This window comes from Kogia breviceps, chromosome 3, assembly GCF_026419965.1.
Source record: "Kogia breviceps isolate mKogBre1 chromosome 3, mKogBre1 haplotype 1, whole genome shotgun sequence".
Taxonomy (NCBI): Eukaryota; Metazoa; Chordata; class Mammalia; order Artiodactyla; family Physeteridae; genus Kogia; species Kogia breviceps.
The window spans coordinates 102,129,155-102,152,750 of record NC_081312.1 but is presented as its reverse complement, the minus strand read 5'-3'; the positions used below and the strand labels follow the sequence as shown (position 1 = coordinate 102,152,750).

The 23,596-nt window shown below is 50.9% G+C and overlaps 1 protein-coding gene across 1 annotated transcript; it reads left to right on the top strand.

Annotated features, from left to right (window-relative positions):
* Nucleotides 1-1,852: 1,852 nt before the first annotated feature.
* On the top strand, nt 1,853-23,593 carry SCAMP2 (secretory carrier membrane protein 2). The gene is made up of 9 exons (XM_059056808.2): nt 1,853-2,037; nt 13,501-13,569; nt 14,008-14,106; nt 15,953-16,070; nt 16,601-16,729; nt 17,428-17,587; nt 18,714-18,815; nt 21,708-21,825; nt 22,081-23,593. The coding sequence occupies exons 1-9, from the start codon at nt 1,981-1,983 to the stop codon at nt 22,213-22,215; spliced, it is 987 nt and encodes a 328-aa protein (XP_058912791.1). The 5' UTR covers nt 1,853-1,980; the 3' UTR covers nt 22,216-23,593.
* The last annotated feature ends 3 nt before the right edge of the window (nt 23,594-23,596 follow it).

Below are 23,596 nucleotides of genomic sequence, written 5' to 3'. Positions count from 1 at the left end.
AAGCCATTGTAGCAAATTATTGAACCTAAGGAGTGGGTAGTGGGAACCCCGATTTATAGAGGTACAGGTGATGACATGACACCCGGACTTGTAATTGGCCTCTTAAGTGGAGGCAATCTTGTGGGACTGAGTGCTTACTTAACCTGTGGGATCTGACCCTAACTCCAGGTAGATAGTGTCAGAACTAAATTGAATGACACCCAGCTGGTATCAGAAAATTGATTAGTGTAGGGAAAAAAACTCCACATATCTGGTCACAGAAAATGTCCTCTGTGACTAGTAAAGGAGAAACACGAGAGGTTTTCCTTATACTGCCCTAAAAGGGGTAGCCGTGTGGGGACGGTTGGTGGTTACGGGTAAGTAGTTTCTAAGGGGACACAAACATAGATCCCTACCATTCCCCCACTTCAGGACATTTCCTGAAAAAATGTTGAGCTGGACCCTAAGAAAAGTGGATGAGGGAAATAGTAAAATATTTACTAAATGCTTATCATCTGCTTGGTACTATGTTAGTGCCAGAAATACAACAGTGAGCAAAACAGATGCTGCTTCTGCCCTTGTGGAGATTAGAGTCTGGTGGGAGGGACAGACATAAATAACTACCTTTACAAGCGTGTAATTACAACCTGCAATAGGTATTATGAGGGAAAAGCACGGGGTAATAGAAGAGCTTACGTTGTGGGGGAAGAGTGCTCTAATCTATGGTGAAGAGAGACCACTCCTGAGCAAGGGGCCTGTATGCCTAAATTTGAAAGATAAGCAGGTGTTAACTAGGGATTGAGGAGGGCTCGGGCTCCTCAAGAGCATACCAGGAAGAGGGAAAGGCCAGTACAAAGGCCCTGAGGCAGGGAGGAACAAGGGAAGTTTGAGGAACTGAAAAGCCACTAGCAGGGCTAGAATGCACAGCGGTGTGGGACGTGGTGGTGGGGTAGGCACAAGAAGGAATGGGAAGGATTGATAGGTGGGGCACAGATCTTGCAAGTCCTAGAGGCCAAACGAAGAATTTGGGCCTTCATGGAAAATAACTGAAGGATTTTAAACAGAAAGTTCCGTAGTAATTTTGCCCCCTTTGAATGGATCTCTAGTTACAACATGAACAACAATAGACCAATTAGCAGCCCTGTACTTGTCCAGAGTAAGGGATGACAGTGGCTGGATTCAGGGGCCACAGAAATATACAAAGATATGAATAAATAACATGGGTTGGCGGAGAGTGAATCAGCCATCTCCCCCATGCTTGATGGCTCTACTGCTGAACTCCCTCATTCACTTAATAAATGCTTGATGCCCAGGTTAATCCCAGCTCAGGCCCTAAACCTGTCTGGGCTCAGGCATCCTCATCCCTAAAACGATAAAACTTGACATCCGGGGGCAAGGTCTAAGAGAGGCAGGTCTCAGCTAGTGTTGGGGGCAGCTGCACGGTCGGTTCTTCCGAAAAGAACCTCTCTGTTCGGCCCCCGCCACCAGAATCCTTTCCCAGCTTGGCGAAGTCCTCTCGAGTCAGTAACTCCATTCCCAACGCTCCCGCCGTTGGCTCGAACTTCTGTCCCCTGCCTGAACCAGTGCATACTTCTCAAACTTGCCCTCCAAGAAAGCAAAGGGGTTAAGTTTCCAACTCCACTTTGGGGAGTTCCCAATACCATGTTGGAACCTATCTGACCGAGAAGCAGTTGGGAACGGCTCCAGCCCTTCCTCTGTCTCCCAAATCCCTCGGGGCCTCCTCAACCCCTGAAGCACAGGCACAGCGAAAACTCCAACGGAAGCGGAACGCTCTCCAGCAGTTCCACAGTGGGTTGAGCAGGAGGGCGGAGCGGACTTCTGTGACGTCACATGACCACGCCCCTCTGAGAGGACGCTGCGCCTGCGCCAGAACGGCTGCCTAGCTCCCGGAAGTGGAGGGTCTACACGCAGAGCACCGCTGGGTCTGGGTACCCGGAGGCAGACGCGCTATCGGAGCTTCCCTGTCGGTCCCCGACCGCCATGTCGTCTTTCGACACCAACCCCTTCGCGGACCCAGTGGACGTAAACCCCTTCCAGGTAGAGCCCTCATCTTACAGCGCTGTCTAGTGCCGAAGGCCGCCGCCCGGGCCTCTTCGCCAGAGCCGGGAGACGTGGCGTAGGAGGGATGGGCCGTTTGCCCAATGGGAGAGCGGGCTTTGAGGGCTGGCCTATCGTAGCGTCTGGGGGGCGGGACTAGCAGCAGGTGGACTAGCGGAGGGGGCGGGGTGCTGTACTCTGGGGAGAGATGGGACTGTCTAGCTCTCGGGACGTAGCCCCTCTAACTGGGCACTGCTGGGGAAGGGGACTGGCACAGACACGATCAGGGAGACCCCCAGCTTCAGATAGAGAAGCTACTTCACCTGAGGGGGATGTGTGGCTACCACGTCCCGCAGTCTTGGAGAGACACCAGCCTTGAGTCACTTTAGGCGAGGGGGTGACAGCAACATAATGAGGAGGTGGAACCGTCTACTGGGATGGAGAAATGTGAGAAAATCCCCAAAACACCACCCCCCGCAATATACACACAGCCAACTAGTCTATAAGTTATAGGGGAGCCCCTGAGATTTGTCAGGAAAGGAAGGCTGGTAACCCAAGCTGAAATACGGCCTTGGTAACAATTTCACACCTTGGCCATGGATCTAGTTTGGACTGGGTTTTGGCTAGATGTGAGAGCCCAGGTTAGGGAGGGAGGAGAAGTGAGGAGCCTCCGAGGGTCTCGAAGTGCAAGGAATGTTGGTCTGATGGCCCTCTGTATGGTGGCAGGGTAGTTGAGATGCACTGACCTATGAGCTGGCCTGACCTTTTGAACAATCAACCGAGGAAGAAAGAGACTTCCTATTTAAAGCCAAAACTCTTCCGCCTTTGAGCTAAGAGCACAAGGGTATTCTTTTCCATGATGAAGGATTGGGACTCCTGTTAGCTCCACAGTTCCTATGCCTCTTGTTTCATGTCTGCTTAAAACCAGTTCTAGGGAAGCTTGCTTGTGCTGACTGGTGATTTATGAGCCCTGAGCTTTCTGCTTTGTCAGGATGTCACCAGGCACATGAACTCATCCTGCTTGTACTTTATTTTGGTCATTGGCACCTTTAAGTTTCCTGCAGGTGTAGGGGAAGTTCTTGGAGGGGTCCTTCCTGCAACTCACAGCATGAGCTTTCCCACCTTGAATCCCATCAGGAGTTAGAACAAACACAAAGGAGACTAGAATGAATGTCTGAGTAAAAATTTTATGTCTCTTGGTCTCAAGGTGACTTAGCCACTGGGAGCCCTCAAGGCAAATTTTGATAGCTATGTAACCTCAGGGAATTCCTAACATTCCTCATGTAGCTTAATGCTTCTTGACAGAACTATTTGGAGGACTTTATCTCTTATGTAATGCAGTCATCTCTATTTGAGTAAAGAAAGAACATTTGCATTTTTTTCTTCTGCCAGTGTCTTCAGGTAACTGTTTTGCTTTAGTTATAAAACTGCTGTATGTTACTGGAGTTTGAGTTTTAGTAAGGATCTAGTAGCCTTTTGGTATGTGTGCTGTGTAATGATGTGCTTTTATCTTTCTTCCTTTTTTTTTTTTTTGTGCTGTCAGAATCAGAAATAAAATGTCTGCTTCCATCTGACAGAGGCAGTCAGCTGTCCAAAGATGCAGAGAGCTTGTCCTCAGTGCTAGCAGTGGGACAAATAGTTGGCCTAAATTCTGCCCTGTATAAATAGCAGCTTGAAAGTCTTAAACCATATCTCCAACCCCAGAAATGATTGTGCAAACTGTGGTAGAAGTAACTTCTGCATTCAAGCAAGACAGTCTGTCCATCAGGCAGCCCCAGGATATGGCAGGACAGGAAGCAGCTGTGGTCCTGTAAAGAGCAACGTCTGGAGGGGAAGCCTGTGTGTAAAGGAGAGAGCTGGCTGGCTGCGATTCTGCTCCTCCTGACCCTGGGCTGGGTTTTCCCTCTTGGCGCACAGCTGTGTGGGGAGAAGGAGCTTTGGGTGTGAGGCCCCAGATCTCCTTCTCCTGGAGAGCTGCCCTCCCTCTCCTTGTGATGGTAGTGTCTGCTTCCCTGACTGCCAGAGCTGGGACATTGGGAGGGTGTAGCCCTTGGGTGACTGAGTGTGAACCCAGCTTCATTTACATAGGGTGTTGGCACAGAGCTCAGGAGAGAGCAGGTGGAGAGGAGATAGGCTCAGAAACTGTCACACCTAGCTGGCCTTCAGAGCAGAGTCTTTTTTTTTTCCTCCATGGTGGTTTACAAAAATATACTTAGTGTTTGGAGTCCATGGTTGACTTTTAGAGCTGGAACATCCTCAGAAATCTCTTCTAACCCCTTTAGTTTAGAGATGAGGAAACCAAGAACCCAGGGAGGATGGGACATACCAGAGTCACCAGCTAATCTGAAGCAGGAAGGGACTCAGATCCAGGTCTCATTCTCAAGACAGTGCTGTTTTAAAGGTTTTAAACTGCTTTGGTGTTACTTAGGCCAACAAATTAATATTAGATAAGCTTTTTTGTTGTTGTTCAGTGGGTGGGGCTGGAATAATATGGATTGTATTGTGCTTTTTAAGATGGTACTTTAATGCAGCATGTGTTCTGAGTAATACCAGTCCTGAAAGGTGCTCAGGGTTCTGTGGTCCAATAAGTTTAGGAATCATTTTTCTTGAAAGTTGACCAGGCTTTTTAGTTTGTTAAAGGCTCCAGGAAATCCTACAATAAAGATATTTGCTCAACTTCGTTTGACCCAGCCTTTCTCAAAGTTATTCAGCCACGGAATCCTTTTTCTGCTAACTCTTTTTTCTTTTTTCTTTTTTTTTTTTTTTTTTTTTGCGGTATGCGGGCCTCTCACTGTTGTGGCCTCTCCCGTTGCGGAGCACAGGCTCCGGACGCACAGGCCCAGCGGCCATGGCTCACGGGCTTAGTTGCTCCGCGGCATGTGGGATCTTCCCGGACCAGGGCACGAACCCGTGTCTCCTGCATCAGCAGGCGGATCCTCAACCACTGCGCCACCAGGGAAGCCCTCTGCTAACTCTTTTAATATCCCCTGAAGCTCCTGGTGCGCCTTTAAGCTGACTTCCTTATAAATGTTCTTTAGGTATACCCTACTCTCATCCCCACCACGAACTGTGGGCGTGGGTTTTTATGATCCCCTCCTTGTGTATAGTTATAGTGGGGTTATTAGAAAACTTCCTGCACAGTAACATTGTGAGTGGAAAGTTGTCACAAGAGTGCAGGAGAGGTTTTACCAAACTCCTCGGAGGAAGCAGGAAACTGCAAGCCAAGTGTGGCTGATTTCTCAACCTCCACTGGCACTCCCTAATCCCTCTGTGAATTATGGCACATCTGCTTTGTACCATCTGGGTATGCAGGTCCTTCTTTCCAGCATGTCTGTTGCCAAAATTTTATCAGAAAGTCTTGGGTGATGAAGAGGTTGAGGGCTACAGGTAGGCATTGTACTCCCCATTTTCTTTTTCATCAGTCCACTAACAAGCAGCTCACCCAGGCAAATGCCTGGGCTGCTTTCCTACTTGGCATATCTGCCAGGTTACCCCAGGCAGTCGGCATTGATCTCAAGGAGGGGGAGTGGACTAGCTGGTGGTGCTGAACAGAGGAAGCCTTTCAGGGTTCATGAGTTGCCAAATCACACCATATCACTTTCACACATTGCCTCCTTGCAGTTAAAAGATAATCTCAGTGGTGTGGCTGCTTCCAAGGATTTAAAATGTTTCTCTTCTGTGGGAGGAGAAAGTGGTGGCAGAAACGTGATTTGGGTGTGAACAGAGTTACATGAAGTTCCCTGCACAGACACTGAGGGCTTTGTCACTTCCCAGAGAGGGTGGGCTCCAGCTTGACTGTACCTTTGGTAATTCTCAAAACCACCAGTTGGACCTGGTAGAACTTTCCTGTGGAATAGGAGCATTGTCTCGAGAAATTTGAAAATGGCAAGGTTCATATAGTTTAACTGACCCCAGACAGCTCTGCCCAGATGGGGGCCCAGGGTGAGGGAGGTGTCCCTGACTTTATGGTTGGCGCCTGGAGCCAGGCTGGGTGTTCAAAAGCACTTGGCCAGAGACACAGCTGAACTCTGACCCTACACTATTAAGTTTTCTTTGGAGCCACTTGGTGTAGGATGATCCTGGGTTCAGAGAAATGGTAATATTTAACCAGGACAAACAAGGGGTACCTGCTGCTTCTTCAAGAAAAGAGTGCCATGCACATTAATTAGCAAGATGTGACCTGTCCAGCAGTGCTCCTTTGAGATGCTGACATGTTTTTGCACATCACTGAGCCACTGCTGCTCCAAGATCCTGTGCAGGTGACCAAGATAAATGGGCACATGGCCTGTCAGAGCTTGTAATGTGGTAGGAGAGCTAAGAAATGCTCGCTGATCATGACAGCATGCTGTGGTGCGTAAAGGGAGTCAAAACTTGCCAAAAGGATCTGTGAGGGATCTGAGGAGGAACGAGGCAGAGTCCTGTGGTAGGGTCGCATGGTAGGAAGGGCTTGAGCTGAGAGCAGAAAGCCTGGCATATGGCAAGAGAGGGTATCTCAGGTGAAGGAGCGCCAAGAACTTAAAGTCGCTTCCACGCACTGTCACCCCCGCAGCCCCAGGCACCTCCTCACTCTTGGATCCTGTGGTCTCTCTGGGAGCCATGGGCCCACGATGTGTCTGCTGCTTGTGATGCACAAGCTCGTTTGGCCAGTCTCTCTTGAAATTCTCTGTCCTTGGCCTTTTTACACTGGTAACTCTCACCTCCTTCCTCCTGTTTTCTCTTCCTGTCTCATACCTTTAAGGGTGTCCTGGAGTTCTGTCCTTGACTTCGTTCTCACTGTATACCTTTCCAAGTAAGTCCTCCCACTTTTATGGCTTCAGAATAGCATCTGCATACCAGCGGTCGCAGATCTAGAACTCTAGCCCTCACCCTTCTCCTGAGCTTCAAACCAGTGCTTCCAACTCTCACCTGGACATTTCTACCCATTCCACCCAGATGCATTTTTTAAAATTAATTAATTAATTAATTAAATTTATTTTTTGGCTGTGTTGGGTCTTTATGGCTGTGTGCTGGCTTTCTCTAGTTGCGGTGAGCAGGGAGTACTCTTCATTGCAGTGTGTGGGCTTCTCTTTGCGGTGGCTTCTAGGTGTGTGGGCTTCAGTATTGGTGGCACGTGGGCTCAGTAATTGTGGCGTATGGGCTTAGTTGCTCTGCAGCATGTGAGATCTTCCCGGACCAGGGCTCAAACCTATGTCCCCTGCATTGGCAGGTGGATTCTTAACCATTATGCCACCAGGGAAGTCCTGAGATACATTTTATACGTCTTTCCAGTGCGACTCAGTACCTTCTCAGATCCTCTCCCCACTCCCACACACCTGCTCCTGAAAATCCTGTTCCTCTTCTCCCATGACCGCCTTGCTCAGTGGCACCCTCCCCTCCCCTCCTCTTCCCCCTCCCCTTCTCCCTCCCCTTCCCCCTCCCCTCCCCTTCCCCTCCTCTCTCCCTCCCCTTCCCCCTCCCCTCCCCCTCCCCTCCCCCTCCCCTCCTCTTCCCCCTCCCCTTCCCCTCCCCTCCCCTCCCCCTCCCCTCCTCTTCCCCCTCCCCTTCTCCTTCCCCTCCCCCCTCCCCTCCCCATCTTGTCCTGCAGTAACTCCATACCTAACCGGGGAGTGGCCAAGCCTGTGCCATCTACCTGAGAAGGGTCTCTGGAGCCCGTACCCTCTTCTCCATGTCCAGAGTCATCCCTTAGTTCAGGCCTTATTATCACCCACATGGATTCTTGTGTCCCAGCCAGTCTTCCCACCATCCTCCTTCCCCACGCATCGCACTCTCCTCACTGCTGGCAGAGGTGATCACTGCTCACAATCTCTAGTTGTCCACATTGCCCACAGGGTGAAGTCTGAACTCCTGCAGTCCGGCCTGACCTCTTCTGCAGGCTGGGTCCCTGGTGCTCCTCTCTCTATATACGCACTTCGCCCCACTGCCTCCAGAACCTTCTCCCTGAACACACGCAAGCTCTTTTTAAAGATGCTGTGTCTTTGCAAATGCTGTTCTTCTCTCCCTCTTTAGTGCTTGCTAAATTTCTTTCCTCTCTCAAGATCCAACTCAGATGCCACCTCAGTGAAGCCTTCCCTGAGTCTCCAGACAGCTTCCTCACTCCCTCCTCTGCAAGCCTGTTGCACTTGCCTGCACCTTGTTCAGCATTGATCATGTGCTGTCACTTTTTGCCCTGGCTTCTGTTGTGTTCTCTGTGCTATTTGCTTCTTGGGGGCAGGAACCAAGGCTTTTTCTTGGTGCCCTTGCCCTGTGCTGGTGTGGAATGGTTTGTGTAGGGAGTAAACAGACCGAGGTGGAAGGAGATGGCAGGGGCTCCGTTTGATTGAGGACAGGCTGTGCTGAGAGGAGAGCTGGTGCTAGGTCAGGGAGGGCCTCAACGCCAGGCCAGGGACTTAGACTCACTTTTTTTGGCGCTTCTGTACATCACTGCTGTGGCAGGGAGGGAGGCCCCAAGGCGCATGTTGCTTATTTGGTGGGTTCTCAGGCTCTCTTTTTAAAAATAAGCGTGTACGTGGTGTATGTGTGTGTTTAACATAAACATAACATAATCACATTATAGAAAATTTGTAAAACAAAGTAAATTATCCATATTTCTACCAGTCTTTTGCAACCATTGTTATTTTGATGTGTTTTCTATATGAGTATTTCTGACAGAATTGTCATTTGATATTCATATAACCAAGGCTTTTCTCTATTGCTGCCCTGTGTTCATAGCTGTGATTTAGTGGCTGTTTAGGCCATCGAGGGGATGTGCACCAAAATGTACTTGTGCTCGCTGTCACTGGATATTTAAGTTGTTCCCTGCTTTTTTTCCCCTGTTGTAAATACTGGTGCAATGAATACATTTGCAGATACAGATTTTTACATATTTTCCTCATGTTTCCTTTGGATGGCTTCTCAGGCTCTGGCTCAGAGAGTACCAAGGTTAACTGTGGCTCTTTGTACGCCTGGGACCCAGCCAGCCGATCTGGCGATGACTGCCCCTTCTTGTTCTATGACACACAGCCTTGTCGCTAAAGCAAATAGGACTTCACAGAGGTTCCAAAGTATTGGTGACTCTCTGCCTCCCAGAGAAAGTGGCTGAGTTTCTTTTAGGTCATGAGGTATTTATTTAATGTGTTTATTCGGAGACTGAAAATAAATCTCACATTGGGAGCCTGGGTGGAGTGTAGGGTGGGAAAGCAAGGAAGAGTCACAGTAAACTCGAGCACAGCCAGGACCTGGGAAATGCATGGAAAGGGGTTGCCAAACTAGTGAAAGCAAGTGTGTTTTTCAAGGCGCTTCCCCGACAGAGTTGCAGCCTAGCCGTGCTGCATCTTTTTCTCAGTCCCTCACACCCCAGCTCCACGGGGTGTTCCTTTGCCCCTCAGCTCTGATGGCCTGAGCTTAATGACTGGGCCTTTGCTCCCCTTCCTCCCCTCCTCTTGGAACCATGCCTTTCTCCAAGCCCGCCTGGGCCTCCTCTCCCCTCCCCTCCCCTCCTCTCCGCGCCTGTTTTTACTCTCGTGCTGTGTGCACGTGTCTCAGCTACCAGATTTTGGTCTCCAGAAGGGCAATAGCTGCGTCCTTTTCCTCTTGGTGTGTCCCTCACACTGTTTGTGACTGCTTGCTGAATGAAAAGAACTGAGATCAGGAGCGTTCTGTTTGTTATAAATTCAGTAAAGGGCATTAACCAGTTTGAGTCCTTTGGGCACTAGGGAGTGTCAGGTTACTTCTTTGTAGTTGAAACTTAGCTCTCACCATGCTTTTAAATAACTACTTGACCCACTTATGAGCCAGCTGATGCTGGGTGAGTAGGAAGGAAGGTTGCTGCTGTTGACTTCTTACTTGTGACTTGGAGTAAAATCTGAGGGTCTCATTCAGGCCAGTCAGTGTGGTCCTTACTTGCAAGATTCTCTGCCTGTGTTCTACCAGGGGTGTTCTCCAGGAAAGACTGCTCTGAAGTCTGGGAATAAAGAGCCGAGCAGAAGCAGTAGTCCCAGTCACTCACGGTGCCCTTGTCAGCATCCCTCGACCCCTCAACTCCACATTGACTGGACACCTTCCATTGGTCAGCCCCCAAGCCAGGCTTTGGGGACGCACTGCGCACTCAGGTTTACCACTCGTGTCTTTGGAGACAGACAGACTTGGATTCAAAATTGGGCTCAGGGACTTCCCTGGTGGCGCAGTGGTTAAGAATCTGCCTGCCAATTCAGGGAACACGGGGTCGAGCCCTGGTCTGGGAAGATCCCACATGCTGCGGAACAACTAAGCCCGTGCGCCACAACTACTGAGCCTGTGCCTTAGAGCCCTCGAGCCACAACTACTGAGCCCACGGGCCGCAACTACTGAATCCCGCTCACCCTAGAGCCCATGCTCCACAACAAGAGAAACCACCGCAATGAGAAGCCTGTGCACCGCAACAAAGAGTAGCCCCCGCTCACCGCAACTAGAGAAAGCCCCAACGTGACCATAAATAAATAAATAACTACATAACTAACTAACTAACAAAAACAAAATCTGGCTCAGCCACTACAGTCCCTGAGGTCTTGGATGAGCTACTTCCCCTCTGTGAGCTGGGGCTTTCTTCATCTGCATACTCCTCCCTCACAGGATGGTTGTGAGGTTGAATGAGGTGGTGCCTTGTAGCTTTTCTCAGTCAGTGCTGCTCAGCTGAGCTGTGGAACACAGAAGCTGAGTGGAACTAGTGTTTTCTCCATTCTCCCAAGGATGGAACATAACCAAGACTGTTCTAGATGTGCCGGAGAGAAGTCACGTCATTGCAGACAGTGAATGCCTTGGGGCAGTGGGGCTTAATTCTGTCGAGGAACCAAGTTGAAAAAGAACCTGGTAGAACCTTCTTTTCTGGTGGCTTGACACAGTGGCCAGTTCTGGGATGACTAGAATTCCACAGTAGCATCGCTGTGTGATGAGCTTGGCACATGGTAGACACTCAGTATACATCTGCTCCCTTGTCTGTCCCTCTTCTTCCCTCCCTCTCTCACTAGGCCTCAGCCTCTCTTGAAGCCATATACATCTTTCAGAAAGAGCCTAGGTCTCCTCTGGTCAAAAGTACCCGTGTCTCCCAGAGTGTTCCAGGCTCCTTTTCCCAAGCAAGGTGCTTCTGGGCCCCAGGGCTGCTGCTGTGATGCAAGTGGCCCTCCCCTTCTGTGTGCCCTAGCATTTGGGCAGTACCTCCCGGAGAAAGCAGAGGAGGGCCTACAGCATCTAGCACTTATTCTCAGACATTACCTGAGCTTCTGCTTGCATCACGCTCTCTTCACCAAGCACTAGGGAGCCAGAAATATGAACTAGATCCAGAAACACCTGGCTGCAGAGTTTATAGCCTGCTAGAGGAGACAGGATTTGTTTGTGGTGAGCCTGGTGAGGGTCCAGGGCCAGTTTTTTTAAGATTTTAGAGAAAGGAGGAGGGATCACTATGGATAGGGTAGTCAGTCCCCCTGCCTCCCAGAATCCTCTTCTGGCTGACCTTGGTAAAGGAAATGATGTCTCTTCGTGGCTCTGGAGGCTGCCTATTAAACATGGGTACCACAGCCAGGCATGTACGCTGGCTCCTGAAACTGCTGCCAGAGCTGCCCTGCTGTCCTTGTCCTGTAGTGACAGACTCAAGTTCCTTGGACAGTGGATCTGATTTCAGTGACTTCAGCTCACTTTCTCTGCTGTGGCTTGATGTCTGCAGAGTCTGAAAGGGGAACAGATACTGAGCCCCAGATCTTTCATGTAGAAAGGCAGCTCAGTAGTTCTGGGAGAAATCTGCTAGATGTTCAGCCAACAAATAACCTCAAGGCCAGTTCCTCCAACTTCAGGTGGCCTCTCAAGCCTCACCTTGTCACTTTGTCTAAGTTGCAGGAGCCACCAGGCAGGGATGGTGTCCAGGAGAAAGGACACAGCCACACTGCCTCTTTGCAGAGGAGACTGGGTGAGGTGCAGAGGACAAGGACCATCCAGAGACGGGAAGTTAGTTGGGGCTGGGCTAGGCCCTGGGGCCCTGCAGACACAGGCTCACCTTCTAGGAGCTGACGTCCTTGGTAGGAAGTTAGTGTGTGTGAAAAAGGCACGTTCGGTGCTGACCCGTGGCTCTATAAATGTTCAGAATGGCGAGCTAGTTCCCATTTTGAGACCTACGACAAGTACTGCACTGTGGAGAATATCCGTTTCCACATCTAAAAATTGAGGGGTGGTTCTCTGAGGGTCTGTCTATTGTTAACATTGTGTTTAAGAATTCAATCTATGGAGGCTTCCTGCTGAAGGGGAAGCTGGGCATGAAGGACAGGAGCATCCGGACCAGTAGTGAGGGACTAGGGGTGAGGTGTACAGACAGGGGAGCCTAGGTGAGGCCTTATAACGGGGACCTTGGCAGAGTCTGGTGGCAGCTGTTTCCCTCAGAGGCATCTCTGTCCAGCTGGACCTGAGCCCCATACTATTTTGTATGGGGAAGAGGAGGAAGTGTACAGGAGCTCTGTTGGGTGAGGGGCAGGATGAAGACAGCCCAGCCTCAGGCCAGCACGGAAGCTGCTCTGGTGGAGAGGGTGGCAGAGATCCCTGCGTGAGGCCTTTAGCATGAAGGGTTGGCCCCGGCAGAGATCAGATGGGAAAGGGAAGATTGAAAACTCGGGAAAAGGATGTGTTCTGAGGACATTTTTGCATCTTCTGAAAAGAATCTGGAAAAAAAAAACCAAAACAATTTCTTGGCTTTTCATCTGAGTCCTTCATATCTGTATCCCTAGCAAGTGTGCATGATTTAATAAAATTAGCACTGGCAGCCAGCAGCATGTTTTTGTTCCAGAATCTTAAACTGTCCTTTAAAAAATAAGAGGAATAAATGTTTTCTGTAAAATAATAAATAAAACAGTACAGAGAGGTTAGAAAGTGAAAAGTATGTATCCATCCACATCACCTCATTTACCCACCTCCCCCACCTGCTTCCCCTCCAAAAAAAAACAAACAAACAAACCCTCCCTGGAGGTAAATACTATAAACCATTTTAAATTTCTTTCTTTCCTTTTCTTTTTTTTTTTGGCTGTGCTGTATGGCTTGTGGGATCTTAGTTCCCCGATCTTAGTTCACTGGCTTGAACCCGGGCCCCGGCAGTGAAAGCGCCAAGTCCCAACCACTGGAGCGCCAGGGAATTCCCTAACCGTTTTGAATTTCTATAGGGCACTAATAGGAACTTGTGTGGTGTCTATTCCCATGCCTCAGAGTGTAGACCTCGCTCTGGGTCTCTTCAGGGAAGTCATCTGGGCTGAACCACTCCTTTTCCAGAAAGGGAGAAGCGATTGCAGCTGTGGTGTGGCAGGGGCTGGGCACAAGAGCCTTCGGGAGAGGCTTTCCAGGGCACTAGGAAGGGCCATCAGCAGCCTCACTTCAGCCAGGTGTCCCTGGGAGGGGCCGAGAGATGGTGATCTCCCTCTGCCTCACCAAGGTTCTCCCTTTTCCCTAGCATCTAATGGCTCTTTTTCACCTTCTCAGGATCCCTCTGTGACCCAGCTGACCAGTGCGCCACAAGGAGGCCTGGCTGAATTCAACCCCTTCTCCGAGGTTGGTGAGCGTGCCCTCTTTCTGAGTCCCTGGGTCCTCTGGGTGGTGCTGGTGTCTCTGGAGTAAGGAGACTTGGCAGAGACAGAGACAGAAAAGCTGCAGTCCTCAAAGGGACAGTCCTAATGTGAGCTCAGGGGGGTGGGGTAAGGATGAGGAACTCATCCATTCTCCCCTTGGGATCCATGATCTGGGCCCCTCCCGGAATAGGGCCAGGTGATGCTGGGGAGCTCTGGATCCAGCAAGGGTCTGGGTTAGGCATCATATCACCCAGAGCCTGAGGCTCATTGGCCAAGAAGCTGCAGAAGGAGGCCCAGGGTAGGCCCAGAGGGAGTACCCCTCACAGGCAGGGGCATATCACTCACCCTGCTGTGGGTTTGTCCCCACATGGCCAACTAATGGAGGCCCACTCACCTCCCTCCTCTGATCTGCCCCATGCAGACAAATGCAGCAACAACGGTTCCTGTCACACAGCTCCCTGGGCCCTCGCAGCCGGCAGTTCTCCAGCCCTCAGTGGAGCCAACACAGCCAACCCCCCAGGTACTGTTGACAAGATCCCTGTGACCGCTACTTTCCAGAAGGGGATACACCCAGACCAGTAGCTGAGCCCTGAGATTGCGGGGTGGGCAGAGGGCTTTCATCCCTGGCTCCCCTTTCAGGACCCTCTGGATCATCTCTTGGAAGTTGGTCACTTGCAGATGGAGAGTCTGCTCTGCCAACCTATATCCTCTCCCCATATCCTCTCCCCCCACCCTACTTCCACCACCCAAAATAAGCTCTACTCACCAGGCCAGGGTCCTTGGTGTCAGAGAGAGCATTTGCCTCTGGTGCCATTCCACATCTTCCTTGGGCCTTTGGTTTGTTCTCTCCTACACAGGGCCCAGAATCTCTCTTCTCTCCCTCCCTCCCTCTCTCTCTCTTCTCCTTATTATTTTAACCTCATTTATTCCTGCCCACCTTCCTGTTTTCCTTTGTTCCTTCACCAAATACTGTGAATCTGTCTGCTTTGTGCCCGACACTCCCCTCCATGCCTCACTGTCCTACCCCACGCTTCTCACTGCCCCCAGTGAGCATGGCCCACAGTGGAGTTGTATGTTGCAGCTCCTGCTTAGGCCAACAGGTTCCTGCCTACCAGATTCCTGGCAGTGAGTGAGCTCTCAGAGAGGCAGATGCTACTAGGAGGAGATAGTATTCTCAGAGACAGCTACATGCGAAACCTTCCGAAGGTAGGCAAAGTATAGATGAGCAAGAGTGAGGGCAAGGCCCCTGGAGCCTGCCTCAGCTGGGCTGTGGACTCAAGTGGGCCCCAGGCTGCTCCTACCATCTGACTGGACTTGCTCTGAACGTTCTGCCCTGCCTGGGCCCCTGAGTCCCACCCATGGCCCTAGAACCCTGTGGACGTGAGGCAAGGCTTAGAGGCAGGGGTGACTTTCCTGTTCGGCTGGGTGGTGGGCCGTAGGGACCTGGTCCTACTCAGCTGAAGTTGAAGACTTGGGAGAGGAGGCTAAGCCCCTCCACGTGGTCTCAGGTGGTCAGTTCTTCCGCCCCCACTGCCTGAAGTTTACCTCCTGAAGGCAGCCTTAGCTCTTTGGAGAAAGCCTTTTGGAGAGAGAGAGAGTGCACGCGTGCAGCTACGTATGTATAGTTATGCCTGCCTTGTCATCCTGTGAGATGACCTGTTTGATACCTACTCCCTAAAGAAGACTGTAGACTTCAGGAGGAACCAGGTCCCAACAGGGGGAGCAGGGCCCTGGGCTGGAATACCAGACCCAAGCCCAGCTGTATTCAGCCTCACATGTAGTCTCCTAGCTGCCTCACTCAGAGGCCCAGCTCTGCCTGGAAAGGGATAAAGCTTGGACTCTTCATGCCATGAAAGCCAGGCGAAGCAGGGCCAAGCCTAAAGGGCTGTCCTGGGTTATACTGGGTAACAGTTCAGGTGCACCTCTGGGCAACTCCTGGGGGTGGGGCAGGGGGGTGCTTAAAGGTAAATCCCGGAGGCTCTGGGTACCCAAGGCTGCACTCAAGTATCTATCTTCCCCTCGCACTGCTGGCAGGTTTGCACTGTTTCCCCTTCTCTCTTTCTCTCTCTCTCTCTCTCTCTCTCTCTCTCTCTCTCTTTTTCTCGGAAATAACCCTAACACAAGCTCAGGGATGAAGGGGAGAGAAGAGCCCTGGTAATGGCTAAGGGGCCAGAGGTGGTATACAGCTGGTAGGGGGCAGGTCACCTTGGCCTCTCTACGGTGGTCTCAGATACCCAAGACACCCTAGGGCTAGGACTCTGGGCTCTCCCTGCATGGGGGCAAGGCCCCTCTGACTTCTGCTCACGCTGACACTGTCTCACTGTCTCTTGTGTCTGGCCACCCGCCACCTCCTCTGTTCCCTCCAGGCTGTGGCCTCTGCAGCCCAGGCAAGCCTGCTCCGGCAGCAGGAAGAACTGGACAGGAAAGCAGCTGAGCTGGAACGCAAGGAGCGGGAGCTGCAAAACACTGTGGCCAACATACACGGTAAGGGAGGCCGCCGTGCCTGGCTTAGGGAGTTCCCCGAGCCCTCTTGTTCTAGGGCAGCCTTGGAGCTTTCCTGAACTCTTGTTCATCTTAGAATGGCATTGGGCTTGGGGAATACCAAGTAAGGTGGAGGTCAGGAGACTTGCCATGTAGTCCTAATGGATATAGATTATTTCTGCACTCCTTCCCAGCTCTAGAATTCTTAGATAGAGTGGAGGCACTGGTCCCAGGATTCCTTACTCATGATGATGACCCTTTGCACTTATGGTCTGGTTGTTAATGAAAATAATCACTTAGGCTGTTGAGCTCTGTGTTTCCCAGTACATTTGGGGTCCATTATCTTGGAGTGAGCTCATGGGTATTTGTGTCCCATCACCCTTTTCCCATCCCACTCCGTATCCGTAGACCCTGAGCCCTGCCTGCTGGCGCCGCTCTGGGAGCCCTGGTTTGGCCCATGAACGAGGCCGGTGTGTGCATTCCGCCAAGCTGCTGCTGAGGCCGGGCTCACCTCCTCACCTCTTTCCACACAGTGAGAGAGAACAACTGGCCGCCCCTGCCCGTGTGGTGCCCTGTCAAGCCCTGCTTCTATCAGGATTTCTCCACAGAGATCCCTGCTGACTACCAGCGGATATGCAAGATGCTCTACTATCTCTGGATGTGTGAGTCCTGCTCCTGCCCCTTGGAGCTCCAGGGTGAAATGGGCTGTGACTCGAGAGCCCTACATCTGCTCTGGCTGCTCCTCCCTGGCGGGCTCCAGCCTTTCTCAGTGCTGGGCTGGGCTGGGGGGTGCCTTCTGCCCACATAATTGGCCTTCTACAATCTGCTGCCTGTCCTAGGAACCTCCCCTCAAGGGACAGTCCAGACCATGGATCAGGTAGAGTGGGACTAGCTGGAGGATTCTGAGTTCCTGCAGAGCTTGCTGCGCTAAAGGACCCTCCTTAGGTGAAGGCCTCCCCTCCCCACAGTCCCCTCAGCTCCTAAGAGTGAGGGTTAAAGACTTCCTGTAGCTCCATTGTGGGCTGTGCAGGACCAGGGGAAAGAGTTGCTGAGAGAAAGACTCCATTCCCCAAGGGTCAGCCCTTGGGTCTGCATCTGCCCCTCCACTGCCACTCCTCAGATACCTAGGCTGTCCCATCATCTCTTAAGAACTTGGTTTGGTCCCTGGTTTTAAGGTCGCAGAAAACCAGGATTTGGGAGCTAACCCTGCTGGTGTACAGGCCGAGGTCCTCTAGTATTTCTGCAGCTGCCCTCATAGCCTGGACTTCGTTTCCTCTGCAGGGGGTGGTTTGCCTTGTTGGGGAAGCCTTCAGTCACCTTGGTACAAGCCTCTCTCTCTCTCTCCCTTCTCCTTTCCCAGTGCATTCAGTGACTCTGTTTCTGAACCTGCTTGCCTGCCTGGCCTGGTTCTTAGTCGACACCTCCAAGGGAGTAGACTTTGGCCTCTCCATCTTGTGGTTTGTGATCTTCACCCCTTGTGCCTTCCTTTGTTGGTACCGACCCATCTACAAGGCTTTTAGGTGAGTAGGGCTGGGGCAAGGGGTGGATGTATGGCTGGCGTCCCCGGTCGCAGGCCAAGGGCCATATGCCCTGGGGCCCCGTCCCAGTCTTAGAGCAGAATGGATTGGTGGGGGAATTCACTTTCCCATTTCTACCCATAGTGAGAACAGACAGGAAAGCTGTTTTCCTCAGTTGTACCTGAGGTCTGCTCTGGGCCCTGTCCTTGGACTAGACACAGACAGGAGACCTAGAGAGGAAATCCAGAGTCTTAGTTGCCTTCCCCCTGCTCCCAGTTTGTCTGGTTCGGTGGGATTTTAGTCACTGGGAAGAGGGTGTGCTTCTCTGATAGAAGTGGGACTTCTCTGATAGTCAGACAGAGTCTGACAGAGTTGGATAAGCTCTCAGCGGTTTACCCCTCCATGCTCATTTCTGTTCCTCCCCCACCTCCCCCATAACTCTTGAGCATCGCTGACTGCCAGTATTTGACAGGTTGACCTAGAGTTGATTCTGTGGACATGAATGAGTCCACCTCACACCCCCCTAGGGCTTTTAGAATTGTGCCTCACAGTTGATGCTTTCAGGACAGAGAGCCCAGCAGGCCCCTGGAAGAGGGGGCGGGGCAAGTGGCTGAACCCTCCCATGCACTCAGCAGGTAAAACCTGCACTCTCACTGTATTCTAGCCCTCCAGGACACCGAGATGGAAGTACTCAAAACACCAGTTTTGTCTGATATTCCCTACTTCCCAAATACCTTTTCTTCCGCCCAGGACTACAGTTTTATTATAAAAGATTTGTCGTCTTTATAACAGGCTTAGATTTTCTTCCCTGTTGTAATGCAAATAAGTACCCTAGGAAATGGACTGTTAGGCTATTTACTTTGTCCTTGGGGTGAGCAACTTTATTAGTTCTTTGAGGAAGGAGTCAAGCACTGACCCCTTAAATTGGAAGGCAGTGGAAGGCAAGCCCTTTTTGATTATAGTGGTGAGTGCCTGTGTCCTTATGGACAGCGTGGCTGCCCTCTGGAGCTGTTTCTACTAGCATCCTACCTCCTGGCTCCTAGTGAGGAAGGTGTCATAGCAAGTGAGGAAGGCTGAGGAATGAGCCCCAAACCCTCTTGTGACTTCTCATTTCCCCCTCTCTCCACAGGTCCGACAACTCTTTCAGCTTCTTCGTGTTCTTCTTTGTATTTTTTTGTCAAATAGGGATCTACATCATCCAGTTGATCGGCATCCCTAGCTTGGGGGACAGGTGAGAGCTGGGGCAGTACAGAGAGAATTGTGCCCTGTTTCTCTGCTCCTAGAAAGCCCCCACAGATGACCCATCTTCCACCATGGCAGGGAGAGGGGACTGTGGGTCAGCTAGGGTCTGCCTTCGTGCCCCCGTCCACTTCTTCACTGGTAACCTACACTCGCTGTCTTGCCTTGCTCACCACTTTCTGAGTGGACTTGACCTGAATCCTTAGGCTACCAGGGCTGTGTGCTGCCCTGGATGGCCTCCTCTTCCTTTTCTCCTGCCACGCCCTCCTAGAGGCTGGTGTTACTCTCACAGGTCCCAGACAAGCCCTGAGGTTTGGGCAGCTGCTGATGGGTGTCCTGGCCTTTGAAAACTGTGAGCTGTGACTTTTTCCAGAGGCCCTGTCATCTCAGGAGATGGAGCACTTGCCCCTCGTGGATCGGCTCCTTCTGGCTGCTCTCCTTGAGCACAGCTGGCTTGAGTGTCCTGGCTACTGCAGTCTTCAGCTCAGAATTAGTCTCAAAAAGAAAAGCCGATGGCTGATGTTTTCCTTTCTGCTCCAGTGCACAGGGAACATTACAGAAAGGTCAGGCTGGCACTTGGCTGAAAGCCTGAGCCTGGAAGGGCTGTACTATTTTGGTCCCCTCCCTCCAGTGGAGCTGGCAAGTCCAGAGTGGTGGGTAGGGGTGACTCAGCTCGCACTCGGAGCAAGTGCACGCTGCCCTCCCCCAACCCCTCTTCCTTCTCACCTTGCTGTTTCTAATCTGGCCCCTTTTCTCTTTGACTGGTGACCCAGTTTCATTACTCATTGCCCTAAGTGAGGTCCTGGTAAAAGGCTGTGATTAATAACTGCTGTTTATACCCTGGACTGGGAGCCAGAAGGCTTGAGTTCTGGTCCTGGCTCAGCCCCTCACTGCCCTGCCTGGATGAGCTCTGCAGCCTCCAGCCTCCCAGTGCTTTTCTCATCTCACCTCAGAGCCTCCCCGATTGGGTGGATATAATCCCCCCTCCCTTTTTTATTATTGATTGTAAAATACACATAACATAAAATTTATCATTTTATTTACCACTTAAACCATTTTAAAATGTACAAGTCTGGCATTTAGTACATTCACAGTGTTGTGCAAACATCACCACTGTCTAGTTCCAGAACATTTGTTTCACCCCATAAGGAAATTCCATGCCCATTAATCAGTCACTCCTCATTCCCTCATTCCCTTGTTCCCTGAGCCCCTGGCAACCGTTGAACTGCTTTCTGTCTCTCTGGATTTGCCTAGTCTGAACACCTCATGTAAATGGAATCATACAACATGTGGCTTTTTGTGCCTGGCTTCTTTCACTTAGCATAATGTTTTCAAGGTTCATGTTATACTTCATTCCATTTTATGGTTAAATAATATTCCATTGTTTTTGGAGATACTGCATTTTGTTTGTCCACTCGTCACTTGATAAACATTTGGGTTTCCACCTTTTTGTTGTTGCAAATAGTGCTGCTGTGAACATTTGTGTACAGGTTTTTGAGTACCTGTTTTCAGTTATTTTGGGTATGTATCCTGGGGCGGAATTGCTGGGTCATATGGTAATTCTGTGTGTAATTTATTGAGGAACTCCCAAAGTGTTTCCCACAGAGGCTGAACCATTTCACATTCCCAGTAGCAATGTATGAGAGTTCCGGTCCCTCCATATCCTCACCAGCACTTGTTATTTTCTTCTTTTTTTTCCTTTTTGCTATTATAGCCAATTGAGAAGTGTGGTAATTCATTGTGGTTTTGATTGCTGTTTCCTGAATGGATGTTGGCCATCTTTTATATGCTTGTTTGGCCATTTGTATATTTTCTTTGGAGAAATGTCTATTTATATCGTTTGCTAATTTAGTAATTGGGTTGTCTATTGTTGAGTTCTTTATATATTCAGCATTGTAGCTGCTTATCAGATATAAATTTTTTCCTTTCTGTGTGTTGTTTTTCACTCTTGATAGTATCCTTTGATGTACAAAGGTTTTAAATTTTGATGAAATCCAATAGTTTTAGTTAGGTTTGAGTTAATTTTTGTATGTGGTCGAAGTAAGGTCCCCCTTCATTGTTTTGCATGTGGATATCTAGTTGTCCCTGCACCATTTGTTGAAGAGGCCATTCTTTCCCCATTCAGTGGTCTTGGCACACTTGTCAAAAATCAGTTGACACTTGGGATTTCCCTGGCGGTCCAGTGGTTGGGACTCCGTGCTTCTGGGGAACTAAGATTCCACATGCCACGTGCCCCCCCCCCCAAAAAAAAATCAGTTGACAATAATATATAAGTTTGTTTCTGGACTCTCAATTCTATTCCATTGATCTATACATCTGTCCTGATACCAGTACCATACTTTTTTGATAGCTATAGCTTTGTAGTAAGTTTTTAAACCAGAAAATGTGAGGACATCCCCTTTATAGATGAGGACACTGGGGCTCAGGAAGGAGACATGACTGGCTGGAGGCAGAGGGGCTGTCCCTGGGCTGCAGTGGGAGGAGCTGAGGTGAGAGGATGAATGTAGTGGGTTGGCCAGTGGTCCTCCTTCCCAGAGAGAGGGCCCTCAGGAGTGAGTAGCCAGACTTCCCATGTCCCCGTAACCCCCAGAGCAGCAGGAAAGGCTCTACCTAGGGCTATTCCTGACTGTGAAGGCAGCAGCCACATCCTCCCTTCCAGACCTCACATGGCCCAAAGATTCCCAATGGGCAGTGTGGGGCCTGATGGCCTTCACAGAGGCCTGGCCTCTCATAGGCCAAGGGTTTCTGGCCCACAGGGCTCTGTGCTGCAGGGAGATGCCTGGGCGGTATTCAGCACACAGTGGCCATTTGGAGAAGAGCCCCTCACGGGGAACTCTGGGTCCCAATCCCACTACACCCCCTCTGGCTTCTTCCTCCCTTGCAGTGGTTGGATCGCAGCCCTGTCTATACTGAGGCAAGACTTGGCTGTGTCAATCATCATGATGGTGGTGGCTGGCTTCTTCACCCTCTGTGCCGTGCTCTCACTCTTCCTTCTGAAGCGGGTGAGTGGTGGGTGCTGGGCCAGCTGCAAACCCAAGGAAGCAGGCACCTCTCTCCTGCCTTCTCCATGGGGGTGGTCATCACTACAGCAGTTGGGCCTCCTGGGTCCTCAAAGGTCCAGCAGCTTCCTCCAAGTTCTGGGTGGGAGTTCAGGCAGGCTGGGGTTTGTGGTGCCTCCCTTGGGAATATAACCTGGATGACTTGGTTCCTGGTGGCCCACAGGGCGGGGCTTTTCTCACCACAGCCTCTTTCCGCAGGTGCACTCCCTGTACCGCCGGACGGGGGCCAGCTTCCAGCAGGCCCAAGAGGAGTTTTCCCAGGGCATCTTCAGTAACAGGACCTTCCGCAGCGCTGCCTCATCTGCTGCCCGAGGAGCCTTCCAGGGGAATTAGTCCTCCTGACTCTTCCTCTGCCTTTGCCTTTTCTCTTACCTGCCTTCTGAGCTGCACTTTCCGTGGGTGCCTTAAGCAGTGGTTATGCCCAGCACAGACCTGGGGAAGGTCTTGCCCATGGCTTTTCCACCTTCCTCAGCAACCAGCTCTCCCTTCCACCCAAGGAAAGTGGAGGGAGGGACAGGGACTGTTTTTTACACAAGAGGAAAAAAAACAGCTGTCTTTCCTTCTCTGGTAGGATTTTTTTGTCTCTCTGGAAGCAGCGGGACTGAAGTTCTCTTCTCCCTACACACATACACACACATGTACTCACACACATACACACATGTAAACACTTGGGGTCACTGGCTGCCCCTGGGCCCACCCCAGCTGGAGTTTTATTTCTGCTGGAGTCCTGAGATTCCACTCTTTCCCCAGCAGGCCTGGCCTGAATCTGGTGTCACAGACCCAGCCCGTGGCTCCCACAGTCCTGCCCTTCTTTCCTGCCCAGGCTGGGGTAGCCTCCTAAGGGCTCCCCTTTAGATGAGCTGCAGTCTGAGCTCTGTTCCTCAGATCACTGGGGTGGTCTCCGGGCTTCCAGAGCCTCTGGCCTGGTTGCCCCAGCCTCTTTCCTGCCTCATGTTTCTCACAAACGTTTCATAGCCCTTTAGGCCCCCTGCACCCTCCCAGTGTGCCCTCTGGGGCCCTTCCCTCTTTAGACTTACTGAATGTGCAATGGGGTTGGTAGGGATTTGCGGATGGAGAGGGATAGAGGATGCTGACCTAAAGTTGTCTTGGCCAGCCTTTGGCTGTCTTCTAGGAAGGTGGGTTTGACTGTTTGGTTGTGGTTTATTTGGTCCTGTCTGATTTGATTTCTTCTCTTCCAGAGAGATAGCTGCCCTTTCCTTTGGCCTCAGACTCTACCCGACCCCTGCCCCCCACCATCAGCAATATCTAGGTTGTATGACTGATAGGGTAGGGGGAATCAGTTCAGAACTTCATCCTTCAGGCCACCTTTCTGAGGGTTCCAGACTAATCCTCTAGGGTTCTCCCATACTCCCAAGTAGAGTCTAGGTCACCTTCCACTAGTCCTGGGGATTCCCAAGGAGGTGTGTCACTGTGATGGGTGCTTAGGAGTTCACGGTTAAAACCTGTACCCTGTCCTCCAGAGGTGGTAGGAGTTGGTGGGTGGACTGAGGGGACTTCTCAAGCTGGCCAACTTGCTACCCAGAGACAGCCCTCACAGCCTGCCAGCTGACACAGCCCCAGAGCCACTGAATGATAATGGCAGTGACCAAGGTTTTGTAAACTCCTTTCTGGTATTTTTTTTCTCCGTGTACAAATGTATATGTTATGTCTCAATTTTGTCCTTAAATAAAAACAAGACATTTTCAGACAATAC

Bases quoted from the DNA above. Each gene is read 5' to 3' on its own strand.
- SCAMP2 (XM_059056808.2), top strand. From the start codon at position 1,981: ATGTCGTCTTTCGACACCAACCCCTTCGCGGACCCAGTGGACGTAAAC. The intron at 16,730-17,427 runs GTGAGTCCTGCT...CTCCTTTCCCAG, and splicing joins GCTCTACTATCTCTGGATGT to TGCATTCAGTGACTCTGTTT. The intron at 17,588-18,713 runs GTGAGTAGGGCT...CTCTCTCCACAG, and splicing joins CCCATCTACAAGGCTTTTAG to GTCCGACAACTCTTTCAGCT.